The sequence below is a fragment of the Lithobates pipiens genome, unplaced genomic scaffold, assembly GCF_037356315.1.
Source record: "Lithobates pipiens isolate NorthernLeopardFrog02 unplaced genomic scaffold, aLitPip1_a1.2 Scaffold_16, whole genome shotgun sequence".
NCBI lineage: Eukaryota > Metazoa > Chordata > Amphibia > Anura > Ranidae > Lithobates > Lithobates pipiens.
In genome coordinates this window covers 610,809,733-610,833,304 of record NW_027507748.1, presented here as the reverse complement: position 1 = coordinate 610,833,304, position 23,572 = coordinate 610,809,733, and the positions used below count along the sequence as shown (strand labels likewise).

Below are 23,572 nucleotides of genomic sequence, written 5' to 3'. Positions count from 1 at the left end.
AACCATGTGACCATCAAACCTGCACCCATACACTCTAATCCAGGGTTTCTCAGCCACAGTTCCATGGAACCCTGGGGTTCCTCCAGAGGTTGTGAGGGGTTCCTTGGGCAATGAGCAGTTTCTACAGTACTTCTCAGACAAGTTCCCACTGACACTAGTGATCTTTTTAGTTATCTGTAAGGGGATAATTCTTCCTACTGACCATCACACTAATGTATCAGGAGTTGTAGACACAGTCATTTTTAGCAGGGGTTCTCTGACACTGGGAAATTATTTCTAACTCTGTGTTAAAAAGGTTTAGAAAAGGCTGCTCTAATCTAACTCTGTCTGAAATTTTATATTCTGCACATTTTCTGTTCTCTGGCTATGAGATCAGTTTAATAGGAGTATCCTGTTTAAAGATACATGCATTCAGAGAGATAATGGGTTAATTACATTTATTACATTACTCAAACACCATCGCAAGACTGTGTGGCTAGGTATTATTTAGCAATGAATTGGCAAAGAAGGTTTCTCCATTTACTGTGTTTGACTATTGTTTATATTCTAGTAAAATAATATGATTCAGTCACAAAAATCTAATTGGAGTGGATTTTCTAAAGGCAAATAGACTGTTCATTGTGGAAGTGCAGTTGCCCTCTGCAAGTGCAGTTGCTCCAGAGCTTAGTAAATGAGGGGAAGCTCTGCTAATGTCCATCTTCCAATCACATATAAGCAGAAATGCTGTTTTACTTATTTTCCTTGTATGTGATTGGTTCTTTGCAAAGTGAAGCTTCATCTCATTTACTAAGCTCTGGAGCAATTGCACTTGCAAAGTGTACAGTCTATTTGCCTTTAGTAAATCCACCCCAGTGAATGCAAACACATTGTGAGACATTTTATTTTTCTAGGTAAAGCTTGCTTATGTTGTCGGAAAATCCGATCGTGTGTGGGCTCTATCAGACTTTTTCCGTCGGAGCTTCCAACGGAAAAATTTTGAGAGCAGGATCTAAAATTTTCCCACAAAAAAGATCCGATCTGACGTTTGTAGAGAATTCCGACGGACAAAGTGCTACGCATGCTCAGATCAAATTACAAGACCAAAGCTATTGGCTACTAGCCTCTACGTAGTCCCGTCGCATGTAACAAACGCCACCACGTTCCAAACGATCTGATTTTTCTAGCAACTTTGTCCGACCGTGTGTATGCAACACCAGTTTCGGACGGATTTTGTGGTCGGAATGTCCGACCGCGTGTACAGGGCATTAAACACTGAAACATTGAGGTTAGAACTGAAACCATGCCTTCCCTACACATCTTTCCTGTCATTTGTTATTTGCACACTGCTTAACAATGTATATGTGTAGTTATCAATAATTCATGCTCCAGATATACTTCCATATATTTCACCTTGTTTCTTATTTTCACATACCTGGAAGACACTTTCCAGAATTTGAGAGAGAACGCTCCTCTGAAGATTTCAGGTAAAAAACATTTTTTTATTGTCTCATTTTAAGACATTTCTGAGCTATCTTTCCAATAAAAAGTTCTACATTATTTGTTCTGTATTAAGACTGTATTAATTATTGTTTGGTATTAATTGTATGGAAATTGTAAAAGTGGACATGTACCAATTGGTTGTAATATAAAGCCACTACCCTGCTTAGGTGGATGTGAAGTGAAATCTGATTTGTTGAAATAAACAAAGTGCTCCCTCAAGTTCTGATAAATCATCTTCAAGTGAACCTATGGCCAGATTATGGACATGAAACAATTTACATATTCTTTAAAACAAGCTGACACTCACCTCTCTAGGTGATTTTAATGTAAAGTCATTTATTCTTAAACATCCCCAAAGATCCCAACAAATACTCTAAGGCCGCGTACACACGCGGGGACTGTTCGCCCAACTTTGTCCGCTGAACAGTGTTTCGGCGGACAGTCCGCTCGTGTGTGGGCTTTCAGTGGACAGTTTCAGCGAACAGTCCGCTGAACAAGGTTTTTCGGAAATTCCGACAAAACTGTACGCTGAAACTTTGTTTCAGCGAACAGTCCCCTAGTGTGTAGGCTTGTTCGTCAAACTAAGTTCCGTGCATGCTCAGAAAGGATTTACACGCCGAAAGTTATAATGCAGTGTATAGGACGTCGTATTTTTCGTCCCGTCGTACGTGCCGTTCACGTCATCGCGCACGGTTTCAGCAAACTGTTCGTTCGTTCGTGTGTGGCCATGTCCGTCCATGCTAATTTTGAGCGGACTGTTTGCTGAAACTGTTTGACGGACAAAGTTGGGCGAACAGTCCCCGCGTATGTACGCGGCCTAAGGTTGTTTTTACCAACTTAGAAACATCTGCTGGTTGTTCACATTATAGGGCTGGCTGGCTGCTAAGATCTGCTAACATAGAAAAGGCTAAGATTTTTTGTTTCATAAAGATTTTATTACATATTTCAAGAAATATACAACACTATGGGGGTTATTTACAAAAAAGGCAAATCCACTTTGCACTGCAAGTGCACTTGGAAGTAAGGGGAATCTCTGCTGATTTTATCATCCAATCATGTACAAGCTGAAATGCTGTTTTTTATTTTCCTTGCATGTCCCCCCGTGGATCTACAGCGACTTTACTTTCCTGTGCACTTGAAGTGCAAAGTGGATTTTCTTTTAGTAAATAACCCCCACTGTAACAAATTAAGTAACAGGTTCCATCTGGAATATTCCAAGTATTAGTTTACAGGTTCGGGGGACAGTAATTATCTTGAAAATACTCACGTTCAGTAAGTAACCCATTTACACCAAAAACACTGTGTCACGCTCCAGGGGTATATGCGCTCCTCTATTCAATATGTCTCCTCTCAAGTTTACTACCTTTTCAGCAGTCTATCGAATCCACCTGCCAGAGCACACACATATTAGCTTCACCTTTCCCATTTGTTATTTTCTGTGGGTGGGATCCAGGGCTCAGGATCGGACACTACTGTCCGCTCCAAGCTCCATGTCCACTATAAAACATAGGGGATAAAATAGTAAAAAGGGGAGGAGGGGGAGAGGGTGGTGAAGGGGGGGTGAATACAGAAGAAAGCAGGGGGGCAAGTGGAGAGGGGGTGGGATCCCACCTGCTAGCCTCTCCGTCTACTGTCCACACATTACATCCACTGGGTTCCCCCGAATCCCCCGGGGAGGACCAACAGGGAAACATTTGTGACATAAATAATACTAGGTTACAGGTTATGTTGCAACAATTCCTAATATGGCTGGGAATTTTTGTACATGGTCCATGCCTCCCAGGTTGCTGAGAAGCTTGAGATTTTATCTTGCCAGGTGAGAACCAGTTCCACCATTGTTGCTATGCGGTCAACAGGTAGTGCCCATTCCTTTAGTGAAGGCAGACACGTGGACCTCCCGTGTAATGGTATACAGAGCCTAGCAGTGTTTATCAAATGCATAGGTATTGATTTGAAGTATTTTGGGATTTTGGGATAAGTGTAGTAGGTATTGTCCTGGTGAAAACTCCAGTGGGCGTGAAGAAATTGCTGTAGTCACTTCATGTACCTTACGCCAATATGTCTGAATTAGAGGGCAGGACCACCAGACATGAAGAAGGGTACCTACCTCCGCTTCACAGCGCCAGCAGTGATCTAGCACCATCGGAAAGATCTTATGAAGCAACTGTGGGCCCTAATACCATATAGTTTTAAGCTTATAACCATTTTCCTGGATTGCTTCTAATAGGGATAATCGGGCAGTCCCTGGCTGACAGTGCATGGGCCTTACATGCCCTATAATAAGCTTGGAGAGTCGTTCCAGTAAGAGGATGTTTGTGATATTTAGTTGGCACCGATTGTTTAGAGACCCAGGGTATTGAGCCCAGTTCAGTTTCTGCAGTCAGTTCCTCAAGGATCACCCAGCTTTTACAATTGGCATGAGCTAAGATTTTATTTCCTTTGTTGTGAAATGAATTCCTCCACAATGCTTATAGATACAGAAATGAATAGAGACTTGTTCAGGGTATGTTACAATTGGCAACAAATCAGACACTTGAAATTTATAGTCTACTAAAATTGTACTAGAAATGCATGCGTTCATATAATATTATTACTATTATTATTATAATACAGGATTTATATAGCGCCAACAGCTTGTGCAGCGTTTTGATCCAAGACATACGATCCAATACAGTTTGAATGCAAGATGATAATCTCTGCTGTATCTGCAAGTGTATAGTCCAGTAACAATTGTTTTATGATGGACAACACAAAAAGGGGGTTATATTTTTGTTTGTATATGATATGTTTTATTGTAAAACACAAAATAAAGCATGTTAGTAATATATATATATATATACACACACACACACACACACACACACACACACACACACACACACACACACACACACACACACAGCATCTTCATTAGCTTATTATATCACTGAAACAGTGATTGATTAAAGTGGAAATGTTTGATTAGATCTGAGAAGATTGTATGACCTCATACACACTGGACGTTTTGCCATCTCTCCTAGATGCCCTTTCTCCTGACAAATACGTTTGTCTAGGTGCCTTTGGGCCCATCAAGCACTTGGACATTTTCATTGTCCAGTATAATCATTGATTCTGGCCTTTAAAATGAATTAAAACTCAATCATTGAATACACTCAATTACACACGTCAAGCGTTTTTCAGGCAAAATGCTGCTGCTCCTGGATGCGCTGGCTGCAAATTTTTTATTTTATTTTTTTCTAAACGCTCCTGCTTCTAAACTCCTGTAATCATGGACACATAGGCTAACATGCAGGGGTGTTTAGAGACAGAAAAAAAAAAACCTAGCCAGACGCTCCTTAGAGCCACATTAAAAACACCCAGTGTGCCTGGGGTCTGAAGCCGACCACACGTGTTGAAATCTCTTCTACCTACCATATTGTTTCAAACAGGTTGAATGTTCAGGTTTTTCAAGTACAAAGTCATGTACAGGAGCATATTACTAATAACTGGAATTAATTAAATCGAAACAATATCATTTGTGAGTGGGCTCCGTAGTTTTTAGACCCCTTTTTACACTAGCGGATCAGTTGGGTCTGTCTGTCAGTTTTTTTGTCAGGCAGACCCAGTCGGACCCTCAAGTCTCCTCCATGGAGTGGAGGGTGTCTACAAACATGTGTCCATTGACAGTTTGACACTCACCAACATCCAATACGATTCTATCCGCTAAAAACACACGGATGGGAATCCCCATCTGTCTGGCAGATTGGATCGTGTGGCAGCCATCTGCCTGCTCAGTGGGGATCAGCAGACAGATGCCCAGCGGAGCAGACGATCCCCAACTGAGCCCTTCCCATGCAGAAGGGGCCTTAGAGCAGAATGGATGTTACATTGACTGAAAGTAAATGTCATTTAGAAACAATGAATGTGATTAGGTTGTCTTTTTATAATAGAAACTATAAACTGCTTGAAAATACATTCAGTTTAAATCTATGTCAACACTTGAAGGAATACTCCACATTTGCTGAAAAATATAATATTTCAACCCATGCCATTTTATATTTATGGGTATATTTATTAATAATCCACTGGGCTATTCACCAGTGAATAATTGAAAAGTAGAATTCAGTGTATTTTGCCCAAACTTCACAGTCACAATCACCGTAATTACAATATGATCAACATGCATTAATAAATGTAGCTGCCAGCTAAAGAAAAACAGCAGTCTGCTCACATAATTTGTAATAAAAACATCTTTGCCATTCTGAAGCTTCCCTCCAACCACTTTGCATATTATTTTATATATACTGTCATTCTGTACTTGCCAAATATGCTGCAGAAATCTTTCTCCACTGAGTCTGGCTGCATCCATTTTAACTGTGGGCAGCTGAAGCTGCTGCCTGTTCACTTCCTGGATTTACACAGACACACAGAGGCACACCTGCAGCTCTGCAACTCTCATTCGCCCTCTTATGACTCCACCCCATTGCAAATTCTCACAAGTTTTACTAGGTGAATCTGCAGTTTCAGCACCATGGAGAGTTGCAAAATGTCCTTTTTATTTTATTTTTAAAGCGAAATTGATCCCAGAAACAAACATTTATTATATTGCAGCTTACCAATTCTTAGATGTGATGACTGCATTAGTTTTGTTTCTTTAGGTTTTGTTTCTTTTATTTTCACTTGGTGAACTGCCCAGTAATTGCCGTTTTTCAACAGAATACACTCTCCTGCAAATGTATCAGCTAAAAGTTTACCACTGACAGAGGTGCCTACAATGGTCAGATTTTATTAATTTATTTATTTATTTATTTATTTATTTATTTATGTAAAAGTAAAACCTTTATCCCAAAAGAAAAAAAAAACTGTTAGGCTGCTTTTACACTGAGGCGCTTTTCAGGCACTAAAGTGCTAAAACTCGAGCCTGCAAAGTGCCCTGAAATAGCCGCTGCAGTGTCTCCAGTGTGAAAGCCCCGAGGGCTGGAGCGGTGCGCTTGCAGGACGGTCAAAAAAGTCCTGCATGCCGCATCTTTGGAGCGCTGTAGGAGCAATGTAATTACCACTCCTAAACCGCCCCTTCCCATTGAAAACAATGGGGCAGCGCTGCAAACCCGCCTGCAAAGCGTCGCTTTGTGGGCAGTTTTAACCCTTTTTGGCCGCCAGCGGGGGTTAAAACTGTCCCGCTAGCGGCCAAATAGCGCCGCTAAAACGTCAGTAAATATAGCGCCGCTTTACCGCCAGCGCCCGCCACGCCCCAGTGTGAAAGTAGCCATACTGTAACTGCAGTGTGAGCTAGAGTTTGGCTTCAATTTGTTAGAGTATCTAAATCTGCTAGTACATCCGATACCCCCTTTCTTCCTGATTAACAATGTTGCTGTCCAAAGCCTATGCTGCTTCATCCAGAGTGGGGGAAGTATAATACAGGAGGTGTGTTACTGGCCAGATTGCCAGGTGAAAACAGAAGAATAAAAGCCTAAAAAACAGAAAACTAATGCAGCCACTACATCTAAGGATTGGTAAACTGCAAAATATTACATTTGTGGTTTTAGGTTTAATACCCCTTTCAGCAGTTCAAACCAGGTGAATTTAGTTGAAAGCTGACTGGATGTCAATTAATTTGTAGGGAGGGTAAAATTCACATTTTTCTAAATAGGGTTCATTTTACGGTAAAGATATTTTTTTATTGAAGAACAGATGTTTTCTAATATCAGGGGATGTTTTTCACTGGATTAATCTTGGTCAATATCCCCACTAATTTGACTTGATACATGGGGATTGATTTGCTAAAACTGGAAAGTAAAAATCTGGGGCAGGTCTGCATGTAAACCAATCAACTTCCAGGTTTTTTTGCCAAAGCTTAATAGAACAAGCTGAATTTAGAAGCTGATTGGCTACCATGCAAAGCTGCACCAATTATTGCACTCTCCAGTTTTAGTAAATCTAAAACCCCACAGAGTCAATATTCACCCTTGTATTTTGGGCCTACCTTGAGCAAAAACATTGATAAAATACACCCCTTAATATTAGTAAAGTGAATTTTCCGATATTGGCCCCATGCACACTAATGTTTTGTTAAGCTTCTAGAAGTTGTTATTAGCATTTTTTGTCTGCTTCTAGAAGCTAAATAGTGTTATCCTATGTGTCCATGCACACTACTTTAGGCCTGATTTGCACCTATGCAGGTTGCAGTTTGCATATTCCAGGTGCATTTTGCGTTTTTCAATACATATTTTTGATCCATTGAAGTCTATGGAACCAAAAACAAAAAACAATCCCTGGCCCTCTCCATAAAATGCACAGATGTGAACTACAACCATAGGAAATCATGTTAAATGGACTGTAGTGTGTTTCTGCAAAATTGAAAATGCACAATAAAATGGATAGGTGTGAACCAGGCCCTAGGCTGTTAGCAATTGTGAGCTTCAGCATCTAGGAGCAGAAAAAATAATTTTGTAGAGTTTTTTCTTTTTTTTGGACATTTTTCCAGCAGAAAAAAAAACACTAAACACTCCTAAATGCTTCTAAACGTTACTTAAACAGCTTTTTTCAAGCGTTGTTTTTTTCTTCATGTACTGTAAAAACGCAAAAAAAAAAAAAAAAATGCGAATGCTCATTATTATCATCATTTTTCATCTGTCATTTTTTTCTAGCATTTTTTAGCTTTTTTTTTTCCTTTTTTTTCCTGTGATGAGTAAATATTTTATGAATGATATATACAAGATGTGATCCCCCAAAAAGTTGTAGTATATTATTATTATTATTATTATTATTATTATTAACGATTTATATAGCGCCAACAGTTTACAAAGTGCTTTATAATGTATAGGGGGGACAACACAATTACAGTACAATACAAAAGGTACAGGAGGGCCCTGCTCGTAGAGCTTACATTCTAAAGGGAGGGGGTGGTGGTACAAAAGGTATATATGAATAGCTAATACTAAAAGAATAGTTCTTTATCTTTGAATATCAAAACAAGAGATATATAATGCATCACAAATCCTGGTACAAGTTTTTTTTTTAATATATATACCCATTCTATTTTGTATATCATAAATGTGATTCTTTATTTTTAACTAAAAACCTTAATAAAATAAGATTTAAAACGAAAAATGCTAGTGTGCATGGGGAGCCTCAATCTGCAGTCAGTTTCTTAGTCTCTTAATTAAAAACAAAAAATTCAATATTGTTAGCTAATATATGTATACCTGATTTTTTTTTTTTTTCAAAAACACCAATTTTGAGTATTAGTACTAATCTGACAGTGCAGTGCAGATATTACATAGTAAGTTAATTGGGGGCATTATTATATTGCGGGATGTGTGGGGGTCTCCTGGGGAATATTGACAGAAATGAGGACTGGTTACACAGAAAAGAAATGAACTTGTGGGAGATGGCCTTTACAAGAAGTGACCTTAAAGTGGTAGTACACCCTGTACAGCCACTTTTACCTACAGGTAAACCTATATTAAGGCTTACCTGTAGGTGCTGGAAATATCTCCTAAACCTCTACAGTTTAGGAGATATTTACAATAAAGCCATGCGCCAATGTCTATGGCACATGCACACTTTAGAAAGGGCAGATTGTGCCATTTCTAAAGGGGGTCATGCCATGACTGGCAGCTCACACGCGCATGGACAGGAGTGATGTCACGCGACTCCAGCCAGTCACAGTTCATGCCCCCCTAGAGGAAGAGGGGTAAGGATGGCCACTCGCTGTTAGTGGGGACAGCGGTGACATTGCAGGCTTCGGTTTCAGGTAAATGACACATAATGGGCTACTATGCGGTGCATAGTAGCTCATTATGCTTTACCTTTGCAGGGAAATAAAGAGGAAGTAAATCCCACCAGGGTTTACTTCCTCTTTAATATCTTCTATAAAAGAGTGGTTTGTACTTTGACTTGAGTGTCTAGTTAGGCAAGCCAATTATATCCCACCTAGGCGCAAAGTATTTTTCGTGCAATAAGGCAAGCAACAGTATAAGACTTATTAAAAGGCTGTAGAGGCAGAACTTACAGGTTGATGTTCTGCCTCCACAGTCTTATATTAAGTCTTATGCCCTGTACACACGGTCGGCTTTCCAACAGAAAATGTGCGATCGGATTGTGTTGTCGGAAAATCCGATCATGTGTGGGCTCCATCTGACTTTTTCCGTCGGAATTTCCGACAAAGTTTGAGAGCTGGATCTAAAAATTTCCGACAACAAAATCCGATCGTTTAAATTCCAATCGTGTGTAGACAATTCCAACGCACAAACTGCCACACATGTTTAGAATAAATTATGAGATGAAAGCTATTGGATACTGGCCTGTTCTTCATCACCGTGTTCAGAACGATAGGATTTTCTGCCAACTTTGTGCAACCGTGTGTGTGCTAGACAAGTTTGGGCCAAAAACCGTTGGAGAAAATCCGACGGATTTTGTCGTCAGAAAGTCCAACCATGTGTACAGTGCATAATACTGTAGCACTAACCCCCGAAGGAGCTGCTGGTTATTTGTGGGCTTACCGTTACCTTCCGTTCTCCTCTTTCACGTCTAGGGGATGTCCTGTGGTAGATGACCCAGTAACTTGAGACTGACAATAGATCCACTTGAATGGATTTTATTTGCAAAACTCAAACCATTGAACAGTCTTTCAACTTGGGATCAGAGGGTTGGAAAGGGAAGTTCAGGTACTCTCAATGTCAAAGTCCAAAAATCGTTAAAGAACTTGCTTACTTGGACTGCATCCAGAGAATAGCCACTCGCAGCTGGATGAACACTCAGGTTGGACAGTCCCTCTCTCACAAGGCCTAGCAGCCAACAAGGTGCTTACTCAGGAACAAAGTCTTTGTCACAGACGTTGTTGCAGAACATGTAGGGAAACTAAGCTTTAGAACACTTGTAGGATACCTGGATCTTTCAGCCTGCTTGGCGATATCCACAAGACCAGATTCTTTCGGTAACTTCAGCCCTTCCAGGCTCTTGTTAAGAAAACCAACCCGTACGTGGTGTTCTTCTAAAGAGTCTTTCCCTGGAATGCTTGAAGTACAATGGGTCTCTACCGAACCGGAGACGGCACCCAACCACCTCAGAATCCTCCTTTAGTTTCCTTGCCCTGGGCTAGCCAGCCCCGAGGCATTACAATCGAGTGAATCCGCACCCCAGGCCATAGCCTTCCTGGGGGCTGGTCAGTAGGACCAGGACCAAGTAGTCAGCACCATCATACTGGACCGGAACCCCGAACCACGTGATGTCCGCATCTTAAATACCCTCTCCCAGAGGGCACAGCGAGAGGGCCACTCCCACTGACCTGACTCCAAGGGAGAGAGTAATTTAAACACCTGACTAGACCCTATTTCCACACCTGCTAGAAGAGACAGTGCCCTCTGTGGCCTTGCTGAACATTTCACAGTCCAGTCAGACTGATACAGAAGTCAAATTTAGACAAATAATACCCAAACCTAACTGCAGTTTAGGTAGAGTTTAATTTTGAAAAGCACATAGCACGTGCTCTTCAGGAGCCTGCCGCTACTATACTATTACTTGCCTTTTTCCATGAAAAATACTTTGCACCTAGCTCACCGTCCTTTGATTTGTTCTGATTTCACCAGTTTATGACCTTTTCCAAGCCATACTCTGGGCTATTGGCTGCTATTTTTTACCCAGCTGCTCTTTGCACCATTTTCAGCCTACAAGTAATTTTTTTGTACTGGGTGCCAATATACATACATTTCTTGTTATATATATCCCACCTAGGTGACTTCCTGTAACCGTGAGTGTGCTTGATTCACTAACATAGGAGAACGTCATACCCTTCCACTGAAAACCCTTAAGGCAAATGCACTCTTTTGTTATAACTCCATTTATATGAACTGTAACTGTCTTATTCCTGACTGAAAAGCCCCAGCATTAGACAACCTTGTTTCTTCTATTTCCAAAGTCACTCTGTGAAACACTTAAAGGCCCCTCTATTTGCTATGTTTGTATAACAAAAATGCTTTAATCTTCCTATTTATTCTCTGCACACAATTATTTTATTCCTTAATCCAATGCCAGGCGAGGTCTAGCCAGCATTACAGAGGGGAGTTTTGTGGGTCTCCTTGGCAGAGGACAGGCGAAACATGCTTTCTGCCTCTCTCTGTTTATATTACATACAAGCATATGCATTGAACAGGACTAGTCTGAATGTAAACACTTGTTAAAGAAAGAAAAAACCCTTTGTGTTTAAATACATTTTCCTTCTTTTTGTTAGGTGAATTGGGTTAATGTGCCAAAACTGGTCCTCATTAGTTGTTTCTTATTAAAATGTATCTACTACTATGGAAATGTGTGATCATTGCTATTAGAATTCCTATAGACCATTGCTTCAGTCTTCTTAATACCTAATATGACCTGTATCATTTAAGGGCCAGTAAGCCTAAAATGCTAGTTAGCATTACTTAAAACTGAATGCAGACCAACAGCTAAATACATAATTGAAATACATCTAAGAAATCTACAGTGCCTTGAAAGAGTATTCATACCCCTTGAAATTTATTTTTTTGGATTTTTATGTGATAGACCAACACAAAGTGGCACATAATTGTGACATGGAAGGAGAATGATAAATGGTTTTCAACATTTTTTACAAATAAATATCAGAAAGGTGTGGCGTACATTTTATTGAGTCCCCTTGACGCCGATACCCCTAACTAAAATCTAGTGGAACCAATTGCCTTCAGAAGTCACCTAGTTAGTAAATAGAGTCCACCTGTGTGTAATTTAATCTCAGTATACAGTGCCTTGCGAAAGTATTCGGCCCCCTTGAACTTTTCAACCTTTTGCCACATTTCAGGCTTCAAACATAAAGATATAAAATGTTATTTTTTTGTGAAGAATCACCAACAAGTGGGACACAATTGTGAAGTGGAACGAAATCTATTGGATAATTTAAACTTTTTTAGCAAATAAAAAACTGAAAAGTGGTGCGTGCAAAATTATTCGGCCCCTTTACTTTCAGTGCAGCAAACTCACCCCAGAAGTTCAGCAAGGATCTCTGAATGATCCAATGTTGTCCTAAATGACTGATGGTGATAAATAGAATCCACCTGTGTGTAATCAAGTCTCTGTATAAATGCACCTGCTCTGTGATAGTCTCAGGGTTCTGTTGAAAGCGCAGAGAGCATCATGAAGACCAAGGAACACACCAGACAGGTCCGTAATACTGTTGTGGAGAAGTTTAAAGCCGGATTTGGATACAAAAAGATTTCCCAAGCTTTAAACATCCCAAGGAGCACTGTGCAAGCGATCATTTTGAAATGGAAGGAGTATAAGACCACTGCAAATCTACCAAGACCTGGCCGTCCCTCTAAACTTTCAGCTCAGACAAGGAGAAGACTGATCAGAGATGCAGCCAAGAGGCCCATGATCACTCTGGATGAACTGCAGAGAACTACAGCTGAAGTGGGAGAGTCTGTCCATAGGACAACAATCAGTCGTACACTGCACAAATCTGGCCTTTATGGAAGAGTGGCAAGAAGAAAGCCATTTCTCAAAGATATCCATAAAAAGTCTTGTCTAAAGTTTGCCACAAGCCACCTGGGAGACACACCAAACATGTGGAAGAAGGTGCTCTGGTCAGATGAAACCAAAATCGAACTTTTTGCCCACAATGCAAAACGATATGTTTGGTGTAAAAGCAACACATCTCATCACCCTCAACACACCATCCCCACTGTCAAACATGGTGGTGGCAGCATCATGGTTTGGGCCTGCTTTTCTTCAGCAGGGACAGGAAAGATGGTTAAAATTGAGGGGAAGATGGATGCAGCCAAATACAGGACCATTCTGGATGAAAACCTGTTGGATTCTGCAAAAGACCTGAAACTGGGACGGAGATTTATCTTCCAACAAGACAATGATCCCAAACATACAGCAAAATCTACAAAGGAATGGTTCACAAATAAACGTATCCAGGTGTTAGAATGGTTAAGTCAAAGTCCAGACCTGAATCCAATCGAGAATCTGTGGAAAGAGCTGAAAACTGCTGTTCACAAACGCTCTCTATCCAACCTCACTGAGCTCGAGCTGTTTTGCAAGAAAGAATGGGCAAGAATTTCAGTCTCTCGATGTGCAAAACTGATAGAGACATACCCCAAGCGACTTGCAGCTGTAATCGCAGCAAAAGGTGGCTCTACAAAGTATTAACGCAAGGGGGCCGAATAATTTTGCACGCCCCACTTTTCATTTTTTTATTAGTTAAAAAAGTTTCAAAAATCCAATAGATTTCATTCCACTTCACAATTGTGTCCCACTTGTTGGTGATTCTTCACAAAAAATAAAAATGTTATATCTTTATGTTTGAAGCCTGAAATGTGGCAAAAGGTTGAAAAGTTCAAGGGGGCCGAATACTTTCGCAAGGCTCTGTAAATACAGCTGTTCTGTGAAGCCCTCAGTGGTTTCTTAGAGATCCTTAGTGAACAAACAGCATTATGAAGACCAAGGAACACACTAGACAGGTCAGGGATAAAGTTGAGGAGAAGTTTAAAGCAGGTTTAGGTTATAAAAAAATATCCCAAACTTTAAACATCTCATAGAGCAGCCCTCAAAAATCCCACTCTCCTGCGAGTGGAATTTAATGCAGAGCAGGTGAGGAGTGGGGGTGGACCAGGCTGACCATTACCTGGCTGAAGCAATTAGCCAGGAAACTGTCAGCCAGGGGACACAGAGCGACAGGACCGGACCACCCTGGCTCCACTTTGAGCTGAGGCTGCAGCGCTCCCCTCCCTCCCTCTCACCTCCTCTTGATTTGTGTATCACACACACAGCGGGGACGTCCTGCTGTGTGTCATGGAGCTGGCTGGGTTTGTGTTTGACGCGTGGTGTAACTAGATCCCGCCCCCCCTAGACCAGCTTGTGTGATAGTATCAGTGTTCCGCCTATGAAATGAGCTGGCCTAGGGGGGAAAGAACTTGTTACACCATGCGCTGAACGCAGACCCAGCCAGCTTCGTGACACACAGCGGGACATCCCTGCTGTGTGTGTGACCCATCCAGGGGAGTCAAAGTGAGTCTCTATTGATGATGGGGCACAGTAAAGCTGCATTAATGGGGCACAGAAAATATGCATTAATGGGTAACAGTCAATCTGCATTGATGGGGCACAGTGAGGCTGTGGGCACAGAGAGGCTGCGTTCACAGGCACAGAGAGGCTGCGTTCACGGGCACAGAGAGGCTGCGTTCATGGGCACAGAGAGGCTGTGTTCACAGGCACAGAGAGGCTGCATTCACAGGCACAGCGACTGTGTTCACAGGCACAGAGAGGCTGCATTCACAGGGACAGAGAGGCTGCAGGCACAGAGAGGCTGCGGGCACAGAGAGGCTGCGTTCACGGGCACAGAGAGGCTGTGTTCACGGGCACAGAGAGGCTGTGTTCATGGGCACAGAGAGGCTGCGTTCACAGGCACAGAGAGGCTGCGGGCACAGTGAGGCTGCATTCACAGGGACAGAGAGGCTGCATTCACGGGCACAGAGAGGCTGCATTCACGGGCACAGAGAGGCTGAGTTCACAGGCACAGAGAGGCTGCGGGCACAGAGAGGCTGCGGGCACAGGCTGTGTTCACAGGCACAGTGAGGCTGCGTTCACAAGCACAGTGAGGCTGCATTCATGGGCAGTGAGGCTGCATTCATGGACACAGCATGGAAGCAGCCAAGAGACCCATGGTAACTCTGGAGGAGCTGCAAAGATCCACAGCTCAGGTGGGAGAGTCTGTCCACGGGACAACTATTAGTGCATTCCACAAATCTGACCTTTTATGGAAGAGTGGCAAAACGAAAGTCATTGTTGTAAGAAAGCCATAAGAAGTCCCATTTGCAGTTTGCAGGAAGCCATGTGGGGGACACAGCAAACATGTGGAAGAAGGTTCTCTGGTCAGATGAGACCAATATTGAACTTTTTGGCCTAAAAGCAAAACGCTATGTGTGGTGGAAAACTAACACTGCACATCACCCCGAACACACCACCCCCACCGTGAAACATGGTGGTGGCAGCGTCATGTTGTGGGGATGCTTTTCTTCAGCAGGGACAGGGAAGCTGATCAAAGTTGTTGGGAAGACGAATGGAGCCAAATACAGGGCAAGCTTAGAATAAAACTTGTTAGAGGCTGCAAAAGACTTGAGGTTCAATCCTAAACATACAGCCAGAGTTACAATGGAATGGTTTAGATCAAAGCATATTCATGTGATAGAATGGCCCAGTCAAAGTCCAGACCTAAATCCAGTCGAGAATCTGTGGCAAGACTTGAAAATTGCTGTTCACAGATGTTCTCCATCCAATCTGACAGAGCTTGATCTATTTTGCAAAAAAGAATGGGCAAAAATCTCACTCTCTAGATGTGCAAAGAGACATATCCAAAAAGACTTTCAGCTGTAATTGCAGCAAAAGGTGGTGTTACAATGTATTGAATCATGGGGGCTGAATACAAATGCATGCCACGTTTTTCACATATTTATTTGTAAAAAATCTTGAAAACCATTTATCATTTTCTTTCCACTTCACAATTGAAGGTTTTTATACACATGATTACGTAGGTATCACATTAAAGGGGTTGTAAAGTAAAATTTTTTATTTTTTTAAAATAACAAACATGTCATACTTACCTCCACTGTGCAGCTCGTTTTGCACAGAGTGGCCCCGAACCTGCTCTTCTGGGGTCCCTCGGCGGCTGTCTCTGCTTCCTCCCGCAGGTGCTGCTCACGTTAATGCGAGCTCCCTCGCATTGGTGAGAAGCACTGCGGGCGCGCTCCCGTGATACAGCCGGCGGCTATAGCCGCTCGCTGTATCACAAGGCCCCGCCCCCCGGCGCGCTGCGTCATTGGATGTGATTGACAGCAGCGCGAGCCAATGGCTGCGCTGCTTTCAATCCATCCACTCCAGCCAATCAGCGGCCAGGCTGAGCGGCGAAGAGGACGGCGGGGGCGAGCGCGGGATTTTCGAGGGGTCAGGTAAGTAAAACGGGGGGACTGGGGGCGCCAGCAGTGTGAGATGTTTTTTCACCTTAATGCATAGAATGCATTAAGGTGAAAAAACATTTACCTTTACAACCCCTTTAATATTACAATTGTATGTTTATGGTAAAAGGGGCTTAACATAGGCAGAACAGTTGTTTGGAAAGATGTGGATTGTATCTTTTGTGTCTGTTCCCTACTGCAGTAGTTCTTATTCATTTGGAACCACTAATCAATATGAGGATAGGAGTTGCCTATCTATAAATTTCCATGTCACTTAACTTTTTTAATTTTTGTTATAGAATTTTGCAAATAATCCTTCTTCATAAATGTAGGCAAAATGTATTCTGCTACATTGTTTTGGTAAAAATAACCCAAAAGAGTGTATGTTATTTAGTCTGTGTGAAAGTTATAGCATTTACAAATTAAGGTATATACAGTATATTTGAATATTTATCACACCTGATTTACTGATGGTCTGATGATCTAAATGTATGAGGCCCTAAAATGCCAGGACTGTACAAATCCCCCCCCCCCCCCCCAAATGACCTCTTTTTGGAAAGTAAACAGTCAGTTATTTAGTAAGAAGGTGAGCTTTTTAAAGTTGTCATTTTTTGTCACCGTTTTTTGAAAAATAAATACATTTAAAAAAAAATTGTAATTTTAACAAGCTAATTTTCACTCACAGCATAGGCACACTTGTAATTACACCCCAAAACACATTCCGCTATGCCTCCTGAGTATGGGAATACCACATGTGTAATAAATTTTCATAGCCTAGCTGTATAGAAGGTTCCGTAATCCAAGGAGCACCTTCAGGCATTCCATAAGCATAAATTTTGCATCTAATTTCAAATTTTTGAAGGCCCTTGAGTACCATGACAGTGGAAACACCTACACAGTGACCCTATTTTGGAAAGCTAACACTCCAAGATGTTTTCTGAAAGACATAATGAGTCTTTTGAAAACGTTTTTTTTTTTGCCACACGTTTTGGAAAATGTAGGAAAGAAAATAAAAACATTTTTTTTTACACAACATGGTCAATTAATAAGATATTTCTAACAAACAGCATATGCCGCGTACACACGAGCGGACTGTATGGCGTACTTAGTCCGTCATACAATCCGACGGACAGTCCGTCATACTTTCGACTGAACGGACTTGACCACACATGGATACCCAAACAGTCCGTCGAAAGCTTGCGCGATGACGTGTACAGCACGTACGACGGGACTAGAAATAGGAAGTCCAATACACAGCAAAGCACCCTTCCGCCGTGTAAATCCTTTCTGGGCATGCGCCATTCTTAGTCCGTCGAACTAGCCTACTGACGAGCGGATTGTCCGCTGAAACCAAAGTACGACGGACAGAATTTAGAAAAATCCAAAATACTTATTACGCCAGACTGCACGCTGAAAAAGTCAGCTGAAGCCCACACACGAGCGGACTGTCTGCTGAAATGTGTTTTCGACGGACTAAGTACGCCATACAGTCCGCCCGTGTGTACGCGGCATTAGAATTACACCCCAACACACATTCTGATAATTCTCCCAAGTATTGCAATGCCACTTGTGTGAGACTTTTTCACAGCCTAGGCACACAGAGGTGCCCAAAATCCAAGTAGCACTTTCAAGCTCTCTAGGGGCGTAAATTACTCATCTATATTTTTGTAGACCCTGGAGCATCAGGACAGTAGAAACACCCACACAATTACCCCATTTTAAATGTAAACACACCGCTGTATTTTTAAGAGGCATAAGGAGTTTTTTGAAGACTTAATTTTTTTTGCCGCAAGATTTTGGAAAATGCAGAAAGAAAATGAAAAATGTTTTTTACTCAGAAGTTGTCAACTTAATAAGACATTTCTAGTGTATAGCATGTGCATGCTTAGAATTACACACCAAAACACATTCCGCTACTCCTCCCTAGCCATGCACAGGGGCCCGTCATCCAAGAAGTACTTTAACCACTTCCAGTCTGGGATAATTAAGACATTCCTCTGCTACAGGTATAAAAAATATTTTTTGCTAGAAAACGATATTATATATTAACTATTTAGTTTTAATCGGTGACATTATAAAAGGCTTTACAGGTTACGAGTTCTGGGTTACACAAGAAGTCTAGAACTAGAATTATTGCTCTCACTCTGACATCCGTAGCTATACCTCATGTGTGGTGGGATCAGCGTTTACATATGTGAATGGGACCGGTGCATAGGATGCTGGTATGGTGTTTGGTGGTAATTAGGGAACTGGAATGGCAAATGGTGTTGATCAGGATGCTGGTATGGGTGGTAATCAGTACTCTGGTATGGTGGTGTTTAGGACGTTGGTATGGTGGTGATCAAGACAGTGGTATGTCATATAGCGGTAATCAGGACGCTGTTATAGTGGTGATCAGGATGCTGACTTGGCATATGGCAGTGATCAGGATGCTGGTATGGCAGTGATCAGGACATTGGTATGTTGTATGACGGTGATCAGCGCACTGGTACGGCATATGACAGTGATCGGGACGCTGGTATGGGTTATGGTGGTGATCAGGACAGTGGTTTGGGGTATGGCGGTGATCAGGATGCTGGTATGGCAGTGATTAGGGTAAAAAAAGGAAAAAAACTGCGCTAAGGTGCAAAAAATGTGAATAGTATATTCTCCCGTGTAATACTTATGAAAGTGAACGTTTAGCTGCAGCTTCACTGTGTCACATAATACAGAGCCAAAAATGAAGAAATACTAAGCTGCGCTTAACCTATATAGACAAGTGATTATATGTAAATTAAAAAATTATAAATATAACAACCATATATGAATAGTGTTACTTACAACATCTATGATATAAAACACACATAGAAATGACCAAAATATAAAACTCAAGTCTTGCAATGTAAGTTCCCAAAATATAAGGCTCTTATCAACAAACAAGATAAAACAAAAACACCCAGTGTTTAAATAGTGAGTCCATGTGCATGAAAAATGGTTATGAAATAACTAAAAATAAAGTCCTCCGAAATTAGACCACAGTATTCATAGGTATCCACCTCTCGGTTCAACAGAAAAACAAAAAGGGATATTCGATCCACCACCACCATACGATAAAATTTGCTGCTTACCAGAACGACATGACCCCCCACTACAGAGGGTCACACGAGACTTGTAAGGATAGATGTCACTCCCGGCCACAAGAAAGGGGGATCCTCCGTGTCCTCCTAGTTCTGCCACTCCAATAGGGGTAGGGAAGGGGACCTGTTCCCGGGCGTCCTCCTCACAGGTCCACAGGCGGGTTCGAATACAGGAATATAGGAACCATAAAGGGAAAAAGACTCCAAATAGTGTAAAACCCTTTATTGCTCACGATAAAAAAAGTAAAAATACACTTACAAGTGTGTAGAAGAAAAAAAGCCTTAAGTCTTCGGCGCCGGCCGGACGCACACAGACAGACCCGTTCTCCTGGAAGCCGTCACAAACACGAGGTGATGTATAGCGTACCACTCAGCCCTACGCGTTTCGCAACAAAATTGCGTCATCCAGGGGCACGAGCGGCACGCTGCATCACCTCCATTTATACTGTCTATACCTTCCAAACCTCACTCTGGGCACCTGGCTGTTCCCGCCAAAACCAAGCCTCACTGTGATATCCACGCCTGATTCGTCAGGTATTTACCCCATCAACCAGTCAAAATCTAAGCCCGGGTCAAAAGCCCACCCCCCATACGAGCAACCGACCCGATTGGTTCCTAGTACTTATCCAGACTGTGGTGGTGCCAGTGATTGGATGTACAAACTGCTATTGTCTGTTAACCCAACTGTGACTGCTATATCTCATGATCCTCCACACCAATACATACCTCCAATTATTAACATAAGGGGGAGAGGAGCATGGGACACCATGTTGTAATAAACATCCCGCCCCACTTCCGGTTTGTGGACATCCGGTTTGACCAAGCCTCGTTGTCAAGCACAGGCGGCTTCCGGTCCAACATGATGTGGTGTATAAACTCCTGGTGTTTCATGTTCCACTGTATTTATTGTGTCACATGCCCATCCGTGTTGGTATGTATCCAAAACTGATAGGAACAAAACACCAGAAGAGAAAGGAAAGCATAGAACACCGCAATCGTATTTAACCCGCCCCACTTCCGGTTCACGACCATCCTCCACAGTCAAGCCTCGTTTTCAGATTCTGCCAACTTCCGGTCTGGCGTGATTAGGGTGTTGGTATGGTCTATGTTGGTGTTACTCTAAGCACTAGTGACACTGGTACAGGGGCTGGCTGAACACATTATTGTTGTTACACTGAGGACAGTGATCATGGGCACTGGGGCAGGCTGGCACTGGAGTCTGTGAGTATTCAAGTAGTCTGACAGGCTGTTGCTCACTCACAGGCTGCAGCCATGGTTCTCTCTGCTCTCACAGCCCATCTGTGTGAGAGCAGAGAGAACCAATGTTTACTTTTGGTTTCTATTGTTTACAATGTGATGGCTGTCATTGGACACAGCAATCAGACGGTACAAGAACATAGCGATCACCGGGCTCCCAAGTGCACGCTCTGTGAGCTGTGCGGGAGCCTCCGATGCAGAACGACGTTTAGAAATGTCCATCAACATGCATCCCATCCAGCCTATGTACATACTGTAAATGCTTAAGCTTAGTGTTTAGAGGCAGAAAAAAAACCTTCTAAAAAAAAACCTTCTAAATGATTCGAAATGCTCCTAAATGCAAAAACAAAAACACTGTATATGGCATTTTTTAAGATCAGTGTGCATAGACCCTAAATCAAACCTATACTGAAAGATACATATATGACAGCTGCTATTGCTGGCCTGCCATCCTAGAAGTACTTGTTGCCTGGCTGCCATTGACTGCAATACTTTTGAAGTGACTGCAGCAAATATTGTAAATCAGAGTGAAGTCAGAACTCCTGATCTGTATACTTGTTTTAGCTCAGTGATACAAAATAGAATAAAGTTATTGGAAAGTCCTGTCAGCCAAGTAACTAGCATTTTCAGAAATAGAGGTCAGCATTGATATAAAGCGCTGCACAAACTGTTGGCGCTATATAAATCCTGTAAACTGTAATTAAACCTATAGATGAAATATCAATAAGTAAAACTAGTAACGCTAATGTAATGACTCACAAAACATATATGATAAAAAAGCAAAAGCACCAAGTGATAAGTGACAAAATGCAAAAGATAAATCAAAACAGTCCTAAATTGGTAGTATGATCCAGACACTGTTCTCAAATTCTTGAATCTTCCACCACACCGCGTGCTTGTGACACCTCTCCATCTGAAGAGCACACTCACCGACTTGCAATGCCTCCCACTCTCGTGTTTGGCTTCTACACTATTACTAGCCACGTGTTAACTCAGCAAAGTAATTCCATATGTAAAGAAAGTAAAAAAGTGCTCCACATAGCGTAATAACATTAAAACCAGTTTATTAAATCACACCAACACTCCAATGATTGCACTCACATTTCACATAGTAGAAAAAAGCCTTAAATGTAATACTAATGTATATATGTAATATTAATAGTCTCCAATCTCTGAATAAAACTTTCCTGAATTCAATCGCCCAGTCATACTGTACACAGGCAGAGTCTTATGCCATGTACACACAGTCGGACATTCCGACGAAAAAATCCATCTGATTTTTTCCAACAGATTTTGGCCCAAACTTGGCTTGCATACACATGGTCCTGCTCTTAAACTTTGTGTGTCGGAAATTCCGACGGAAAAAGTCAGATGAAGCCCACACAAGATCAGATTTTCCGTCAACAAGATCTGATCGCACATTTTTCGTCAGAAAGTCCGACTGTGTGTACAGGGCATAAGATGACCAAGCTACAGTGCATGTTTGTCACACTTAAGTGTTTCGGAACATCAAACCAATTTAAACAATAGTCTAGGACAACACAAGTAAACACAAAATGCAATTTGTAAATGAAGGTGTTTATTATTAAAGGTGAAAAAAAATCCAAACCATCATGGCCCTGTGTGAAAAAGTGATTTCCCCCTAAACCTAATAACTGGTTGGGCCACCCTTAGCAGCAACAACTGCAACCAAGCGTTTGCGATAACGTGCAATGAGGCTTTTACAGCGTCCTGGAGGAATTTTGGCCCACTCATCTTTGCAGAATTGTCCTAATTCAGTTACATTAGAGGGTTTTCGAGCATGAACGGCCTTTTTAAGGTCATACCACAACATCTCAATAGGATTCAGGTCAGGACTTTGGCTAGGCCACTCCAAAGTCTTCATTTTGTTTTTCCATTCGGTGGTGGACTTGCTGGTGTGTTTAGGATCATTGTCCTGCTGCAGAACCCAAGTTCGTTTCAGCTTGAGTACACAAACAGATGGTCGGACATTCTCCTTCAGGATCTCTTGGTAGACAGCAGAATTCATAGTTCCTTTTATCACGGCAAGTTTTCCAGGTCCTGAAGCAGCAAAACAGCCCCAGACCATCACACTACCACCACCATATTTTACTGTTGGTATAATGTTCTTTTTATGAAATGCAGTGTTCCTTCTACGCCAGATATACTTGGACACACACCTTCCAAAGAGTTCCACTTTTGTCTCATCGGTCCACAGAATGTTGTCCCAAAAGTCTTGGGGATCATCAAGATGTGTTGTGGAGAAATTGAGACGAGCTTTGATGTTCTTTTTGCTCAGCAGTGGTTTTCTCCTTGGAACTCTGCCATGCAGGCCATTTTTGCCCAGTCTTTTCCTGATGGTGGAGGCATGAACGCTGACCTTAACTGAGGCAAGTGAGGCCTGCAGTTCCTTGGACGTTGTTGTGGGGTCTTTTGTGACCTCTTGGATGAGTCGTCGCTGCGCTCTTGGGGTAATTTTGGGCGGCCGGCCACTCCTGGGAAGGTTCACCGCTGTTCCATGTCTTCGCCATTTGTGGATAATGGCTCTCACTGTGGTTCGCTGGATTCCCAAAGCTTTGGAAATGGCTTTATAACCCTTTCCAGACTGATAGATCTCAATTACTTTCTTTCTCAATTGTTCCTGAATTTCTTTGGGTCTCGGCATGATGTGTAGCTTTTAAGGATCTTCTGGTGGACCTTACTGTGTCAAGCAGCTCCTATTTAAGTGATGCCTTGATTGTGAACAGGTGTGGCAATAATCAGGCCTGGGTGTGG

At 42.0% G+C, this 23,572-nt stretch overlaps 1 protein-coding gene across 1 annotated transcript in view; it reads left to right on the top strand.

Annotated features, from left to right (window-relative positions):
• The window catches only part of ATP8A2 (ATPase phospholipid transporting 8A2), a 1,022,388-nt gene that overhangs the window by 263,524 nt on the left and 735,292 nt on the right, over window positions 1–23,572 (top strand). The window contains exon 15 of the mRNA XM_077484049.1: window positions 1,419–1,463. Coding sequence (XP_077340175.1) covers window positions 1,419–1,463 — 45 coding nt within the window. The remainder of the gene's footprint in view (window positions 1–1,418; window positions 1,464–23,572) is intronic.